The 17,989-nt window shown below is 47.4% G+C and overlaps 1 protein-coding gene across 3 annotated transcripts in view; it reads right to left on the reverse strand.

The window, feature by feature from the left end:
- Positions 1 to 17,989, reverse strand: part of LRRK1 (leucine rich repeat kinase 1) — a 162,418-nt gene that overhangs the window by 41,543 nt on the left and 102,886 nt on the right. For all 3 annotated transcript variants that reach the window (XM_032175551.2, XM_032175550.2, XM_058428008.1), the window contains exons 13-20: positions 16,314 to 16,443; positions 15,551 to 15,663; positions 14,910 to 15,124; positions 12,547 to 12,711; positions 11,382 to 11,554; positions 10,155 to 10,275; positions 9,739 to 9,898; positions 8,130 to 8,406 (exon numbers count right to left, since the gene is read on the reverse strand). In XM_032175551.2, the coding sequence (XP_032031442.1) occupies positions 8,130 to 8,406; positions 9,739 to 9,898; positions 10,155 to 10,275; positions 11,382 to 11,554; positions 12,547 to 12,711; positions 14,910 to 15,124; positions 15,551 to 15,663; positions 16,314 to 16,443 (1,354 nt within the window). The remainder of the gene's footprint in view (positions 1 to 8,129; positions 8,407 to 9,738; positions 9,899 to 10,154; positions 10,276 to 11,381; positions 11,555 to 12,546; positions 12,712 to 14,909; positions 15,125 to 15,550; positions 15,664 to 16,313; positions 16,444 to 17,989) is intronic.

Genomic DNA, 17,989 nt, shown 5'->3' on the forward strand with positions numbered 1-17,989 from the left:
CCTGAGGGCCTAAGGTTGGGCCTACTGACTCTGCTGTTACCACTACAGCTGGTACCTACTTGCACATGTCACCTGTGGCCCTATGCACAAGCCCAACCAGCCCATTGCAGCCAGTGCCAACACCAGCGTGCGCTGTTCAGGACCTACAGGGTTTTCCTGCCACTTCCACTGCCATTACCCACACCATGCCAGCTGCCTAGGGACCCGAGAGCCCCCCCACCTATCTGGCCCACTGACGCCACTACCAACATCCAAGTAAGCCTCCTGGAAGCCCAAGAATAGGCCTGTCTGGACGCTCTAACACTGGTGCCAGTATATACCACCCTGGGGTCCAAGGACAGGCATGCTTGCTGCCACCACTGGGGCCCAAAGACTGGCCCACCTGGCATCCCTGTTCCCAGCAAAACTTCCCCACAAGCTCCACTAACAACTGCACCCTAAATTACTGAGGAAATCACAGATACCACTGACATTGTTTATAGCTAAAGAAATCATACAGATTACACTACTGCATCTATGTAGAATGAAAGCCAAAGTGCCCTACTGAACCAACACCATAGATGCATCTTCAGGAGAAAGTTCTCCCCTATGAAAGCAAATTCAAATACTGGAAGAAGTGACTGTTACACCAGATGCACAGATATCAATGTAAGGACGCAGGAAACATGTAAAAGCAAGGACATATGATACTTCCAAAGGAAAACAATAATTCTCCAGCCATACATCCTAATCAAGAACAAATTTATAAAATCCTGGAAAAATAATTAAAAATTCTGATACTAAAGGAGCTCAGTGAGATAGAAGAAAATTCTGAAAAACAATACAAAGAAATCAGAAAAACAATTCAGGATACAAATGATAAATTTACCAAAGAGATAGATATTAATATCATTTAAAAAAAAACAAATGGAAATTCTGGGACTGAAGAATTCATTGAGTGAAATATAAAATACATTCAAAAGCTTCAGTAATAGGCTAGATCAAGCAGAATCATAATCTCAGAACTTGAAGACAGGTCTTATGAAAAACAGAGTTAGAAAAAAAAAAAAGAAAAACAGAGTTAGACAAAAATAAAGAAAAATGAAGAAAATAATGAGTAAATATTTTCTCAATGAGTGGTATATGGGACACCATAAAGCAACCAAGTATTTACATTACTGGAGTCCCAGAAGGTGAAGCGAGAATGAAAGGGTTAGGAAAACCTATTTAACAAAATAAGAGATGAAAACTTCCTAAGTTTAGCAAGGTATTTAGACATCCAGATACAGGAGGCTCTGAGATCCCCAAACAGAGATAATGCAAAAAGGTCTTCTCCATGGCACATTATAGTCAAACTGTCTAAAGTCAAAGAGAGAATTCTAAAAACAGCAATAGAAAAGAATCGAGTCACCTAAGAGACCCCATTAGACTAACAGCAGATTTCTCAGCAGAAACCTTATGTCACTAATAGACTGACCCTAGAAGAACTGCTCAAGGGATCCTTAACCTGGAAGCAAAAAGAAAAATGATATTTAACATCACGAAAACACACAAAAGTATAAAAATCACTGGTAAAGCAAACACTCAAATGAGGAAGAGAAAGGACTCAAGTGGTACCACCACAGAAAACCACCAAACCACAGTGATAAGCGGTAAGAGAGAAAGGAACAAAGTATATATAAAAACAACCAGAAAATAATTAACAACAGGACAGGAAAAAAACCTCACATATTAATAATTACCTTGAATGTAAGTGGATTAAATTCTCCACTTAAAAGGTGTACACTGGCTGAATGGATTAAAAAAAACAGGATTCAATTATATGCTACCAGTAAGAAACTCACTTTACCTGTAAAGACACATATAGACTGAAAGTAAAGCATTGCAAAAAGAAATTCCATGCAAATGGTAGCCAAAAGCAAGCAGACATCGCTATACTTATATCAGACAAAACAGACTTCAAGTCAAAAATAGTAAAAAGACAAAGAAGGTCATTATGTAATGATAAAGGGATCAATCCAACAAGAGAATATAACAATATCAATATATATGCACCCAACACTGGAGCACCCAGATTCATAAAGGAAATATTACTAGATCTAAAGAGAGAGATAGATTCCAATACTATAATAGTATGGCACTTAAACACACCACTCTCAGCATTAGACAGATCATCTAGACAGAAACTCATCAAAAAAACATTGGATTTAAATGACTTGAGACCAAAAGGACCTTACAGACATTTACAAACCAAACCCAAAATCAGCAGAAGGAAAGAAACCACATAATAAATAAGGGTCAGAGCAGAAATAAAATGGAATACAGACTTAAAAAAACAATACAAAGGATCAATGAAATGAAAAGTTGATTCTTCAAAAAGATAAACAAAATTAATAAATCACTAGGCTAGAGTAACCAAGAAGAGAAAAGACCCAAATAACCAAAATTGGTAATGAAAAAAGAGACATTACAACTGATACTATGGAAATACAAAAGATCATCAGAGACTATTATGAAGAACTATATGTTAACAAACCGGAAACCCTAGGAAAAAGAAACAGACAAATTCCCAGAAACATAAAACCTCACCCAAAGTGAATCAGGAATACAAAGTAAACCTGAACAGATCAATAATGGATTCTAAAATTCATATGCAACCAAACAAGAGATTGAATAGCTAAAGCAATCCTGAGCAAAAAGAACAAAGCTGGAGGAATCACACTATCTGACTTCAAAATATACTATGAAGCTATAGTAACCCAAATAGCATGATATCAGTAGAAAAATAGACACCTAGACCAATGGAACAAAATAGAGAACCCAGAAATAAATCCACATATTTACAGTCAACAGATTCTCAACAAAGGTGCCAAGAACATACAGAGGAGGAAATATGCCCTCTTCAATAAATGGTGCTGGGAAAATTAGATATCCATATGGAGAAGAATGGAACCAGACCCCTATCTCTCACCACATACGAAAATCAACTCAAAATGGATTAAAGTCTTAAATTTAAGACCCCAAACTATAAACGACTAGAAGAAAACAGGGAAAGCACTTCAGGACATTGGTCTAGGCAAAGGTTTTATGGCTAAGACCTCGAAAACACAAACAGCTAAAACGAAAATAGACAAATGGTACTATATTGAACTAAATGGCTTCTTGACTGCATAGGAAACAATTAGCAGAATGAAGAGACCTGTTAAATGAGAGAAAATATTTGCAAAGTATTCATCCAACGAGGAACTAATATCCACAATTTACAAGAAATTCAAACAACTCAATAAAACTCAAATAATCTCATTAAAAGAAGGCAAAGGACATGAATAGACGTTTTTCAAAAGAAGACATATGAATGGCCAAAAGGTATATGAAAAATGCTCAACACCATGAATCATCAGGGAAATGCAAATCAAAACCACAATGAGATATCATATAACCCCAGCTGAACAGCTACTATCAGAAAACCAAAAAATAACAGATGCTGGTGAGGACGCAGAGAAAAGAAAACTCTTATACGCTGTTGGCTATAATGTAAATTAGTACAGCCACCGTGGAAAATAGTATGGCGATTTCTCAAAAAACTAAAAACAGAACTACCATACAATCCAGCAATCCCACTAGTGGGTATTTATACAGAGGAAAAGAAACCAGGTATTAAAGGGATACCTGGATTCCCTTATCTACTGCAGCACTATTCACAATAGCAAAGATAAGGAACCAACCTAAGTGTCCATCAATGGAAAAATGGATAAAGAAAGGTCCATATACACAACGGAATACTACTTGGCCATAAAAGAGAATGAAATCATGTCATTTGCAGCAACATGGATGAAACTGGAAGTCATTACGTTAAATGAAATAAACCAGGCAAAGAAAAACAAATACTGCATGCTCCCACTCATATGTGGGAGCTAAAAAACTTGATCTTATGAAGATAGAAAATAGAATGACGGATACTAGAAGCTAGGAAGGGTGTGAGAGTGGGAGGGAGAGATGAAGAGAGGTTGGTGAATGGGTACAGGCATACAGTTAGAAGAAATAAGTTCTAATGGTTAATAGCAGACTAGGGTGACTATAGTTAGCAAGAATATATTGTATATTTCAGAGTAGTTAGAAGCCAGGACTTGAAATGATACCAACACATAGAAAGGATAAATACTCAAGGCGATGGATACCCCAAGTGCCCTGACTTGATCATTCCACATTCTACGCATGTAAAAACTACTCACATGTACCCCATAAATACGTAAAATATTACATATCGATAAAAGAAATGTGAGCTAAGAAATGCAGCTCTAGAGACTGGAAAAGATAAGAAAATGGATTTTCTTCTAGAACCTCCAGAGGCAGCATGATCCTGCTGACCCCTTGACTTTGGACCAGGGAAACTTATTTTGGACTTCTGGCCTCCAGAACTGTAAGGGTAAAAATGTGTGTTGTTTTAAGATGCCACATTCACGGTATCTTACAGCAATCACAGGAAACTAACACAAAAGGTTCACGCAACCCGATTTCAAGTCTCACTCTAAAGTTACAATAATCAGTGGAGTTTGGCACTGGCATAAGGATAGGCATATATATTAGTGGAATAAAATAGAGTCCTGAAATAAACCCACACAACTGATTTTTGATAAAGAAACCAAGGTAATTCAATGAGGAAAGGAAAGTCTTTTCAACAAATGGTTCTGGAACAACAGGATAATATACCAGAAAGAAATGAACCTTGACCCTTACTTCACCCCATATACAAAAATTAATTTGACATAGATTATAGACCTGGAAGTAAAAGCTAAACTACAAACCTCCTAGAAGAAAAATATAGAAAGATTGTCAAGATCGTGGTATAATCAAATATTTCTTGAAGATGACACAAAAAGCAATAATCACAAAATTTAAAAGTTAGACTTCATTAATATAAAAAAAAGTCACAGACTGGGAGAAAATATTTGCAAAACATATATCTGAGAAAGAACTTGTATCGGGTGGGGGGAGTGGGGAGGGATAGCATTAGGAGATATACCTAATGTTAAATGACGAGTTAATGGGTGCAGCACAATGACATGGCACGTGTATACATGTGTAACAAACCTGCACGTTGTGCACATGTACCCTAAAACTTAAAGTATAATTTAAAAAAAAAGAACTTGTGTCCAGAAGATATAAAGAAGTACATATCAGTACCAAAAAGGAAAACATTCTAATCATAAAATAGGCATAAAACTTGAATAGACACTTCACAAAAGAAGATATACCAACGGCCAATAAGCTCACGAAAGGTGTTCTACCTCATTAGTCATGAAGAAAATGTAAAGTAAAGCCACAGTCAAGTACAAGCTCACATCCACTGGAATAGCTAAAATCAGAAAGACCTACAGACAACAAATATTGGGGAGGAGGCTGGGCGCGGTGGCTCATGCCTATAATCCCAGCACTTTGGGAGGTCAAGGCGGGCGGATCACGAGGTCAGGAGATCGAGACCATCCTGGCTAACATGGTGAAACCCCGTCTCTACTAAAAATACAAAAAATTAGCTGGGCGTGGTGGCAGGTGCCTGTAGTCCCAGCTACTTTGGAGGCTGAGGCAGGAGAATGGTGAGAACCCGGGAGGAGGAGCTTGCAATGAGCCAAGATCACGCCACTGCACTCCAGTCTGGGTGACAGCGAGACTCCGTCTCAAAAACAAAAAAATATTGGGGAGGAAATGGAGTGTACAGTCTCTTGGGGGACAGCTTGGTGATTTCTTATAAAATTAAATTTACACTCTATTACCCAGCAATTCCACTCCTGGTTTTGATCCAAGAGAAATGAAAACATGTGTCTACAAAAAGACTTGAGACTGTTTACAGCAGTGTTATTCATAATAGCCCAAAGCTGGAAACCTTCTAAATGCCTATCAACAGCTGAGTGGATAAACAAATTGCGGTAAAGCCATACAATGGAATACTACTCAGCAACAGAAAGAACAAACTCGTGATACACACAACCACATGAATGGATCTCAAAGGCATGATGTTTAGTGGGAGAAGCCAATTAGAGACCATATCGCGTGACTCTGCGCAGTTGAGAAGTTCAAGAACAGGAAACGCTAGGCTCTGGTGCTGGAAATCAGAGTGCTGGTGCTGATATGGATGGGAAACAACTGGAAGGGAGTCTGGCAGAACTTCCAGTATGACAGGAACATTCTGTATCTTGAGGCAGGTGCTGGTTGCACAGTTGTATGCATTTGTCAAAAGTCATTGTTTTGAACACTAGCGATCTGGGCATTTCACTGTAAGTAAACTTTACCTGTGATGGAACACGACTCAGCCATAAAAAGGAATGAATTAACAGCATTTGCAGTGACCTGGATGAGACTGGATACTCTTCTAAGTGAAGTAACTCAGGAATGGGAAACCAAACATCATATGTTCTCACTGATATGTGGGAGCTAAGCTGTGAGGATGCAAAGGCGTAAGAATGATACAATGGACTTTGGGGACTTGGGGGGAAGAGTGGGAGGTGGGCAAGGGATAAAATACTACAAATAGGGTGCAGTGTATACTGTTCGGGTGATGGTGCACCAAAAATCTCATGAATCACCACTAAAGAACTTATGTAACCAAATACCAACTGTACCCCAATAACTTATGGAAAAAATCTTTGTAAATAAACAAATAAAAACAGAAGCAGGTATGGGTGTCACAAGGAGGAAAAGGCCAGTCAACAGAATTGTTTCACTGAGAGATGGCAGGGCCATGTCATGGCAGGTGGGGTGAGGAGTGGGTGTCAGGGGTACAGGGAGGAATTTGGAGCCTAGAGTGCCACTTCCTGAGCACAGTTCCGTGGGTAGGGGGTGGGGGAAGGTGATCGGTGGGACCACACAGCAGAGGAGAGAAGGCAGGTGTCTCAGACACGCTGTGTCAGTCGCCATGCCACACCTCCAAGTGGGAGCAATCTGGAAGCTCAGGCCTCAGCCTCTGGAGGCTGGGCCCTGCTGAAAATCTGAGGATTCTTCCTTTGGGGCATGGAGGACCAAGGCAGCTGAATTCATGGCTTGGGCAAAATGCAGGGGAGGGGACTGCTGAGGACACTGGAGGCTGGAAGGGAGGGTGGCAGGGTCCCCTCATGGAGAAGGCCCTCCAGAGGGGAGGGTCAGTACTTGGGGCAGGGTCAGCAGAGGACAGGAGGGGTACCTGGGGGCACCTACAGGGTTGCCTGGCGACCAGCACAAAGTGATGAGGAGTGGCAGGTGCTGGGGAGCAAGGGAAGGAGGAAAAGGAGGAGAGGCTCGTTTGTTTTGTTTGCAGTTTAGGACTGGGGAGACCTGGGTGTGTTACAGATCCGGGAGAAGTCCACAGAAAGATGCAATGATTAGCTACTATATGGAATGCCTCTATTTGACCCTCGGACCATCCACCCAGGAGTAGCTGATCATGTTGCTCTCATGATTTAATCATGTTGGACTGCATTTTGAGCTGGGCTGTGTAATTAGTATGCACATCCTAGTCACTCACTCTTTTTTTTTTTTTTTTTTGAAATAGAGTCTCGCTCTGTCACCCAGGCTGGAGCACAGAGGTGTGATCTCTGTTCACTGCAACCTCCACCTCCTGGGTTCAAGCAATTCTCCTGCATCAGTCTCCCAAGTAGCTGGGATTACAGGCACGCACCACCATGCCCGGCTAATTTTTGTATTTTTAGTAGAAACAGGGTTTCACCATGTTGGTCAGGCTGGACTTGAACTCCTGACCTCAACTGATCTGGCCGCCTCGGCCTCCCAAAGAGTTGGGATTAAAGGTGTGAGCCATCTCACCTGGCCACTCACTCTCATTTACCAAATAACCAAGCAATCAAGCCCCTGTAAAGTGCAATTCCCACAGATTATTTTTAATGACATCCTTTCATGTTTTCCTACGCTTTTTCAGTAAGTGGATTTCTTTTAACTCCCTGAACAGAGAAGCCTGTGGCACAGGAGGGAGTGGCCAGCCGTGCTCACTGTCCCGCTGACCCAGGCCAGGCAGGCAGGTCATCAGGTGCTGGCCTGGCTCTAGGGGGCAGCAGTGACAGCACTGATCCCTGGAAATCTTGTTCAGGCCACCAGTGGCTCCAGACCCCAACTCCCTCTTTCAGGGAGCAAGCTGCACAGCCTGGTGTGGTAAGTTGTGTCCTCACCTGTCATTGGCGACGGGCAGGGCGATCTCAAACTTGGCCAGGAACTGGAAGTACTGCTCTTCCGTCTGCTGTGTGAAGCCAGTCCCCACCAGCAGCATCCTGAGGTCTTCTGCTCTGATCACCCCATTCTTGGCCACTGACCGGGAGCCCTTAATATTAAAGATCCTCTGCAGACATTCGGACAGCCAAATAGGGTCGAGGAAGTAGAGGTTCCTCAGGCCGTGGCTGGTGTCCGGGAAATGAAGCAGGGTGCCGGTCTCTATGAGGAAGCTGATGGCTGCCCCAGGCAAGGAGAGGATGAAGCAGCAGTTAGACAAAGGAGCGAAAGGGACTCTGGGGTGGCCCTTTCCAAGAGGACCCAGGTCACAAATTATTCTGAGGAAGAAACCAACATGTCCCACACGCTGGACCCGTCAGGTGGGCTGGCAGCCAAAGTCCTAGGCTGATGGCCGCCTGGGTAACTACAGTTGATCCTCATTATTTGTGGATTTTGCCTTTGCGAATTCACCTTCTTGCTAAAATTTATCTGCAACCCCCAAATCAACACTCCTGCGGTTATTTGCAGACATGTGCTGAGCGGTGAAAAATTTGCATTGACCAATGTGCACATTGCCAGCGGAGGCTGAACGGAGCAACACTGTCAGCTCTCATGCTGAAAACAGGTGCCTGCTTTAGTGGTCTATGTCAGCGCCATGTGTTTTGAATTTTTGTGCTTTTTGTTGATGCTTTCACTGTTTAGAATGGTCCCAAGTGAAGCGCTGAAGTGCTGTGTAGTTCCCTAAGCATGAGAAGGCTGCGATGTGCCTTATGGAGAAAACCTGTGTGTTAGATAAGCTTTGTTCAGGAATGAGCAATAGTGCTGTCAACCATGACTTCAATGCCAACAAATCAACAATATATATTAAGTATGGCATCTTTAAGCAGCAACACACATAAAACGAGGTTCTGTACTGATGGGCTGGTGAGAATGTTGTGACCAGAGGCTTGCAGGGGCCGAACCCTGCGTCTCTCCTAGGAGCACTGGTTCAGTATTTGCTATTTCAGTGATCATGGTGACTTTACAGAACATAAGTCCCATGGCTAATGAGAGTCAATTGTAACTGTTTGACCTCTGTCTCCCTGACTGAACGTCAGCCCCAGAGGGCAGGGGCCAGTCCATCAGCTTGTATGTCTGCCCTCGTGGCCAACACAATGCTGGTGTAGAATAGCTCTTTGTGTTCTCTCCCTCCAAGGAAAGAAGGGTGAGAGGGAAGAAGGAAGAGGAGGGGGCTGGAAGGCAGAAACGCAGGCTGGGTGTCGGTCTCTCATCCATTGCTGAGGGCCAAGCTGAAGTTAGCAAGTAGGACAGACAGTTCCATTTCTCATGGGCACCCTGCGGCCCACCCCAGCCCCACTTCTCACAGGCACCCAGCGGCCCACCCCAGCCCCATTTCTCACGGGCACCCAGCTGCCCACCCAGCCCCACTTCTCATGGGCACCCCGCCGCCCACCCAGCCCCACTTCTCACGGGCACCCTGCCGCCCACCCAGCCCCACTTCTCACGGACACCCTGCCGCCCACCCAGCCCCACTTCTCACGGGCACCCTGCCGCCCACCCAGCCCCACCCACCTGACTGCAGGTCCTCGTAGTCCTTGATGTCGTTGTCGGGCGTCTGCTCCACCAGCTGCTCCAGCTGCCTGTCCGTCAGGTACTGCACGTCGTCGTCCACACTACGGCGCTGCTGCTCTGCCAGCACGGCCTCCTGCAGGCTCAGGTAGCTCCTGGGGATCTGGGGGACAGTTGGGCGAGGCGGGGTCTCTCAGGTCCCAAGGCATGCCTGCTAGCTTGGGCAGATCCTGCCCGGCCCCTGTGGCCTGAGGGGGTGGGACGTTTCCACCCACTATCTTCCATCCTGACCCTCCCTCACCAGGAACCACTGAGCCTTGCCACACAGACACGGGCTTCGCAGGAGAGAGCGGGAAGTGAGGATCCCCAACAATGGGAAGCAGGCGCACTGGTTTAAACTGGACGAGCAAGGTACCCACCAGCCTCCCTGCCAGTCGCTGGCAGCCGATGGTGCTGCCTACGTCCTTCATGCTGCACGTGACGTGGAAGATCAGCTGCCGCAGCCCTTCCTGACCTTCCAGGCTCTTGCAGGAAATCTCACTGTGTGCAAAAAGACCCGTCTTTACTCATCATGCCCCACTGCGAGGAAGCGCTGCTGCTTCTCTGTTTCCCCAAGAGGTTTGTCCTGAACGCTGGCAAGTCTGGAGAACTCGTGAAAGACAACACAAGAAGCTTCTTGAGGCCTCGCTTTGTGCAAATCACTGTGCCGGGTGCCCCACACTGTGTGCTTTAGTCTGTCTTCCCAGGCTAAACAGGGCACTTCACGGGGAGGAAAGTGAGGTGCAGAGGTACATCGAGACCCCTAAGGGCACAAGCTGGGCAGGCACAGGCTCATGCAGGCTGGACTTGGGTTCTGACCCAGAGCCAGGGCTCCTCTTATCACAGACCCCATGGGACTTTCTCAAGATCAAAGCAGGAATTCTTGACAGCCTCATCCTGTATTCCGAGCCAGACCAATGTGTCCCAGGCCAACCCATGCAGCAATACCCATGGCGCTCCATCCCGGGCGAGGGAGTCAGAGAGCTGTCAGTGCAGCTAATGCAATATGCAGCATATTTTACTCCCATTAGGGCACACATAACTTGCTGAACCTCAGCTTCTTCATCTACAAGTGGCAAACAATCCCCACAACCTGCAAGGCTGTAGTGAAAGACCAGTGACAGGCGGTCAGACCAGGGCAATTGGACTTATCTGCATGGACACGTCGTGATGCCTAACTGAAAGCCCCTCCCAACTCTTGGCCCTCTGTGACTCAAAGGCTGCTATCAGGACCACTCAGACCCAGTGCAAGGGCTGGGTCTGTCCTTGATCAGTGATCAACAAATGAGACGGGCAGCAATTGGTTGGGTGGTACCCACGTTCAGTCTCCTGGTTCAATAAGCACCCATGCATTTTCAGCACTGGCCCTTGGGGCGGGGATGGGGCAGAAAGGAAGCAAAGAGGGGGCATCTCCAGGCCTCACTCAGCCAGCCATCTGGTAGGTCTGCACCCTCTCCAAGGCTGGGTCAGCCTGTGGAAGGCCACCCGTGGCCAGAGAAGGGGCCTAGCCCCACCCAGCCTCAGGAGCTCTCTGCAAGCAGATCCCAGGAAAGATCAGTGACTGGCACCCACAAGATGTCGGGAGCTGCCAGAGGTTGGGCACTCACTGTAAGTGTTTGAAGGTGATGTCTGGAAAGCCCGTGGCCCTGGAGCCGGAGGGGGAGCGGCAGAGTGCCAGCACATAGGCACGCAGCGTTGCAATCCTTTCCACACGGAACTTGGCTTCGATTAAATCCAGGTGCGTCCCGACCACCAGCACCACCGCATTTGGGGCCTTGGCCTGCAACAGAGAACCCCACGGCTGAGTATTGTCTCTGTTCACTGAACAAGGGACAGGACAGAGCTCCCAGCTGTGCTGACCCTGGATGCCACGGCCCTTGCTCAGCCACCAATCTGCAGCCTTGAGATGGTTTGAATGTTTGTCTCCTCCAAATCTTATGTTGAAATGTGATCCCCAGTGTTGGAGGTGAGGCCTGATGGGAGGTTGGGTCATGGGGGCAGATCCCTCGTGAATGGCTTGGTGCCCTCCTGCAGTAATGAGTGCGTTCACCGTATGTCAGTTCACAGAGGAGCTGATTGTGAAAAGCAGCCTGGCTCCTCCTCCTGTCTTTCCTGCTCCGTCTCTCACTATTGACATGCTGGCTCTCCTTCCCTTCTGCCATGACTAAAAGCTTCCTGAGGCCTAACCAAAAGCCATGCAGATGCTGAAGCTGTGCTTGTATAGTCTGCGGAACTGTGAGCCAAATGAACCTCTTTTCTTCAGAAATTACCCAGGCTCAGCCATTCCTTTATAGGAATGCAGAACAGACCGCTGCAGGGATGTCAGCCCAGGCAGCACCTGTGCTCCTCATTCTGTGAACCCAAGGGACTGCTGCATTGAGGGGTGTCTATGGTGTTCTGTGACCTCCTTCACAGAGGGTGCTGAGTTGGACTTGTGGGGAGGGATTTCTGACCCTTCAGACATGACAGCAGCCATCAGAGGCAGGGAGACAAGGACGTCTTTATAACAGGAAGGGAACCCTGCTCTCCTTTTGGATCCAAGGGTGGGGGTTCCTAAATTTAAGCGAAGCAGGGAAATTACGTCACCAGCCCTCAGCAGGGGAAGGTTTCAAGTGCCTCACTGTGAAAAGCAAGCAGGATCACGGTTCTGGGGCCCTCCGTGGAACATAACCCCCTTTTTTTTTTCTCAGTACAGGGGATGCTTGAGAGAAGCGGTCTGACACGCGAAGCTCTGGGGACTGAAACGGCAGGGCTGGCGTCCGGTGTCCTCACCTCGATGTTCAGCAGCCAGAACTGGAGGTTGGCCACGGCCTCCTCCCCCAGCGCCAGGTTCCAGACCACCACGTACAGGGCCTTGTCCGTGAAGAAGCACTGGTTGACAGTGGCCATGCTGGCTGGTCCCCCGATGTCCCAGACGTTGAACTCCACGGACTCAACCTACTTGAGCAACAAGGCAGCGACAGGGAGGCATTTTAGAGACAAAGGCTTCAGTCAATCAAACGGAGACAACTGATAACTCTGGAGGCTGTACTTCGGGGTCTGAAAAAAACAACTGTGGAAAAGTTCTGGACACTCTATTGTTTCTTGGGAAGCAGTTATCCGGGCGAGGGACAGGGGCCCGGTGGCATGGGGTGGGCTTCTGGGACTTCTGTCTACTCCTAGCAGAGCAGAGGCCAGGCGCTGGACAGACTTCAGAGGGCCTGGCCCCGTCTGGGCCGCAGATGGGTAGGAGATGCCCTGTGGGAGGAAGCTGTGCTCTGATGTCACGGCTTGCACTGGGGCACTGGGGTTCAGCCTCCCTGTGTGCCAGGGCAAGAGGAGGAGATGGGCCTCTGAACTTGTGGGGCTCAGAGGGTGGCGCCCACCAAGGATGCTGGGAAACTCCCTCCCACCCTGTGGGAATCAAACAAAAGATGAGCTGTTGGGCTGCCGGGAACGGCTGTGTAAACGGTGGTTTCTCTATCATTGCATGAGGTAAGAGTCTGGCCCTGGAAGCTAAGGCTACAGTTTTCTACAGAAAGGAGTCATCTCTGTGAGGCAGTGTCAGCCTCCAAGACACAGTGTGCTGACCTGGTTTTGTATAAAGATGAAAACAGCTGTTCTCAACTGGCTAAGGCCGGCCACGCAGAGCGCGGCGGGCTCGGCCTTCACAGGATCGTCCTTCCACTAAAGGGTAGGGGGCTTTAATCATCGCAGAAAGGAAGTGGGGGCTGAAGGTCAGGAAAAACAGAAGCACGAATTCACCCCCTCAGGCCTCAGCTAGAGGAAGCTAAGAAAAGAAATGAGATTGCATAACTGTTAAGAAAAAGGCAAAGCAGGAGAGAATGCAGAGGATTCTGGTTCCTGGAGAGAGCCTTCGACTCAGCTAGATTTGCTCCTGGAATGTTCTAGGATTGGCCTGGCGTTGATTGTCATGTTTGACTGTTCTGGCCCCAACAGGCAGCGCTTCATCCTCTAGAGGACCAGCTTCCAAGGCTGTGTTAGAATAGAAGCACAGCTTAAATGCCTACTTTTTCAAAGCAGGTTTGGAAAGTGGTTGTGTGTGGAAGAAGCTGCAGTGTTTGGCTGGCACTGTGCGTGGGAGCGTTGGGGGAAAATCATGGAACTTCTGGATCTCAAGCCTCCTCAGTTTTCCACAGTGAAGCAGCCTCCTTGCCCCTTGGATCCCGAGGAACCACAGGGTGGCAGAAATTCAAATACAGTTGATGAGGATGGCCTCATCTATGTGTGTTCATTCCCCGAGCTCAGAGAAAGGCTAACTGCCCCTGCTCTGTTCCAGGGATGGAGTTCCCACCAATAGTCCATGGCTCTTTTCTCTGTTACATGAACAGGAAAATGCTCGTTTCCATTTGCCTGGCACTGAATGGAAAGCAGGATGATTTAGAAGTTTATGGATGGATTCGATTTTTTTTTTTGGAACGGAGTCTTGTTCTGTCCCCAGGCTGGAGTGCAGTGGCATGATCTCGGCTCGCTGCAACCTCCACCTCCCGGGTTCAAGCAGTGATGGATTCATTTTAAGTAGGGCTTAGAAACAGGACTTTTCAGAACCTGGGGTGAAAGCAGGTGTCAGGGAGGGCAGGGCATTAAGTCCCGGAGTGCTTTTAGCCTCCTCATCAGGGGGCAGATGCTGGTGTGTTTCACTGCCTGCAACAGTGGTTAGCTCTCAGCCCTGGGGGTGCCTTATCCCAGACCACTTGAGCTTGAATCCTTGGGGTCAGAGAGCAGTGAGGTGAGGCCTGGGAATTGCTATCTTTAAAAGCCCCTCAAGGGAATCTAACAGACAGCCAGGGTTAAGAACCATGGTCCCAGAGCCTCAAGTAACTATAACAGAAACATACGGGGTGGGAGGATCATTTAAGCTGGGGAGGTTGAGGATGCATCCAGCCTGAGTGACAGAGTGAAACGCTGTCTCAAGAAAAAAAAAATCAAAAAGAAAAAACTGCAAAGTCACATTAAGAAATGATTCGCTGCTCTTTGCAGAAGCTGGTATGGAACAGTACACAGTGGCTCCTGCGAAGGTCCCGAGCTTTGGACACCAGGCTGAGAAAATCCTGGGCTCTCTGGGGAGAAGGGAGAAGGATTCCAAGGGATGTCCCTCCCACCCGCAGGGCCTCTGCACGCTGACCATCCTTGACCTTGGCTCTCGAGCCAGCCGGCCTCTGGAGCTCCCACTTGGTGGTCCTGATGGTGGCCTCTCCGTGCACCACCTGGGGGGCCCTCCCCGTCTGTAAGATCTCCAGGAGGGTGGACTTGCCCTGGCGCGGGGGACCCACGATGATCATCTTCATCAGCTTGCACTTCTCCGCTTTCCGCAGCTGAGCGCGCAGGTAAGACAGCATTGCTTTGGGGCCTGTGCAAAATCATTAATGGGAAAGGTAGCTGTGTGGGAACATGCTCACATCTCTTAGGACACAAAACTCTGTTGTGAAGGAACTCTTTCTTTGTGTTTTAGTGGGGACAGTTAAGGAAGACTACTGGATCAGGTGGAGGGAAGGCATGACACTAACCACCCCAAAAGTGAACTCTAAAAGGCAAGAACCTATGGACGAAGTCCTTGCTGCCTAGGAGGTCACAGTGGTATCACCTGGTCATTCTCAATATAGTGACCCTCAGTAACGATTGCTTTAAGGACAATTTTATAGCATCTTGCCAAACCTGGAACCTGGAGCTGGGCTCCATGGGTCACCAACTATCTCCACCCCCAGAACTTAACAAGTGGACTGGAGTTGTCTTTCCAAGGAGATGATGGCAGGGGACAGGGCTGCGGAAGCTCTACCTTCTTTTCGGATTTCTGCAGGCACATTGCTGATGCTCAGGTCTTCAGTGTCCAGCTGCCAGAGGTTGCCCAGCTGCCCCAGCTCAGGAGGGAGCTCCCGGAGGCCAGGGTTGCTGAAGACAGATGTGCCCACCACGAGAGCACACACACACACACACACACACACACGCACACACACACAGCTCCTGTCAGCCTCTGCAGCCTGCACCCCAGACCCCACACTTTGAGCCCTGATTTCAGCACTAATTCCAAAGCCTTTCTCCTGGAGGATCAGTGGTAGAAATGGCAGCTCTGTCTTCTGCAAATCCCCATGGCTTAGAATTGAGTCCCCTCCCCCAACTTTCCTGTCTCTGCTACTAATTACATCACCATAAAGATGATCACTACCTCTTCTTGAGAAGGCGATGTCCCTTTAATATTAATATAACATTTTACATTCTCATCAAGCTTTGCACACTGCCTAGAACCCCGGCAGTAGCTGGCATGCAGTGGGAGCTCAGTAATGAACGGATGAATGATTGAGTGGTTCTCCTCATCACAGCCCAAGTGAGGTAGCAAAAGTGTGTATCACTGCATCGCTACTCCGTCTTCCTCTCTCCCCACCTCCCTTGATCAAGCCCTGTTCTGAAAATCCCACTACTGCTTCTTGGAAAGTAGATGGCTTCTTTCTGCCTGGCTTTCTGTGTCCCAGTTGGTTTAGGGATGGGCGTTCTGCCTCTCTGGGCCAGCAGAGCCAGCACAGCCCCTCCAGATGGGTACTTACTTTCCCAAGTAGAGCTCTGATAAGCTCTTCAGTAGGCAAACCGAGGGAGGGACTGTGTCGAGGTGGTTGTCGTTCAGGCAAAGGACTTCCAAAGACTCACTTAGGAAGGCCGGAAATTCCAGCACACATGCTGCAAAGACATGGCAAAGCAAACTGCATTTAAAAATAATTCTGGACCGTCACAGCGTGGTGACCAGGTGGGCGTATAAACTGATGCAACCTCCAGAGGGCATTTTGGCAAGTCTATCAGAACAAGATGCTCACCTCATCGACCTAGCAATTCTCATTCTACAGACAGCCTTGCATGCATGTGTGGCAAAGATGTGAGAACGAGGACACTCAGTGGCAGAGATAGAGGACAATCTACGACGACCTATGTGTCCAGCCACAGGGGGTTGGTTCAATGAGTAATAGAATAAGTGCAGCTATTACAAAGTACAGGGCAGGTCTACACACACGGGGGTATGAAGTGCTACCCAAGAGCTACTCATCAATTGAAAAGGCAAGGTACACGGGGCCGGCGGCTCACACCTGTACTCCCAGCGCTTTGGGAGGCAGAGGCGGGGGGGATCACGAGGTCAGGAGTTCAAGACCAGGCTGGCCCAGATGGTAAAACCCCGTCTCTACTAAAGATACAAAAATTAGCCAGGCGTGATGATGGGCACCTATAATCCCAGCTACTCGGGAGGCTGAAGCAGGAGAATTGCTTGAACCTGGGAGGTGGAGGTTGCAGTGAGTTGAGATTGCACCACTGCACTCCAGCCTGGGAGACAGAGTAAGACTCCATCTCAAAAAAAAAAAAAAAAAAAAAATTTCAGAACCAGATATCTAGAAGGCTTATTAGTGTACCAGAAAATGTGTGCACACATGCATGCACACACATGCACACTGTGTATATGTTATATGCACACACACACACACCGTGTATATGTTATATGCACACACACCACACCTGCACATGTGTGCATAGAGGTTACAGTTGTTAGACAGGAACACGGTGATTACCAGAGATGCACTGAATTCCATAGTTGTCTCTGGGGAAAGGAATTACTAGAGGACTGAGTATTTATCCCATGCCCTTTGCCACTGTTCAAAAACAGTGTTTTAAAATATACATGCCTTGCTTTTTCCATGAAAAAAAGCTAGTTAATGAAAATATACCACAGTTGGCTGTTTTTATGCTTCTTATGATGATATTCTTTGAAAAATCAGCCAACTGTTTAGTATTTAAATGACTTTATTAATTAGGCTCACTATGAGATTACCATGAAAATCATGTCAAATTTGCTGTTTCCACGGGCACCAGAGCATTTGAGTTGAGAAAGAGCTTGGAAACACACACTGATGGGAATCAGAGGTTTGGATTTCAGCAGAATCTCTGAAGTGCCTTTATCCTCCCTACTAAGGCCTGGAGAGGGGGCAGGCCAGCATGCCTGGGAACTCGGAGAATTCAAGATAAAACAACTGCCTCAAAGCCCTCTCATAGGGTTCCCCGCCAGACATGGGAAATAGAGAAGCCGGGGTTCTTTTGTTGGGCTGAAACCAGGCTCGGTTGGCCTTGATCATAGCTGCCCCGCCTCGGCTCTGGCTTTCCTCCACACACGTAGCCACAATAACAATGGTAATGGGTAACCTGGCCTCCGAGAACATTCAGGGAGAGCCGATAATGGAATACC

The sequence above is a fragment of the Hylobates moloch genome, unplaced genomic scaffold (genome assembly GCF_009828535.3).
Source record: "Hylobates moloch isolate HMO894 unplaced genomic scaffold, HMol_V3 SCAFFOLD_14, whole genome shotgun sequence".
Lineage (NCBI taxonomy): Eukaryota > Metazoa > Chordata > Mammalia > Primates > Hylobatidae > Hylobates > Hylobates moloch.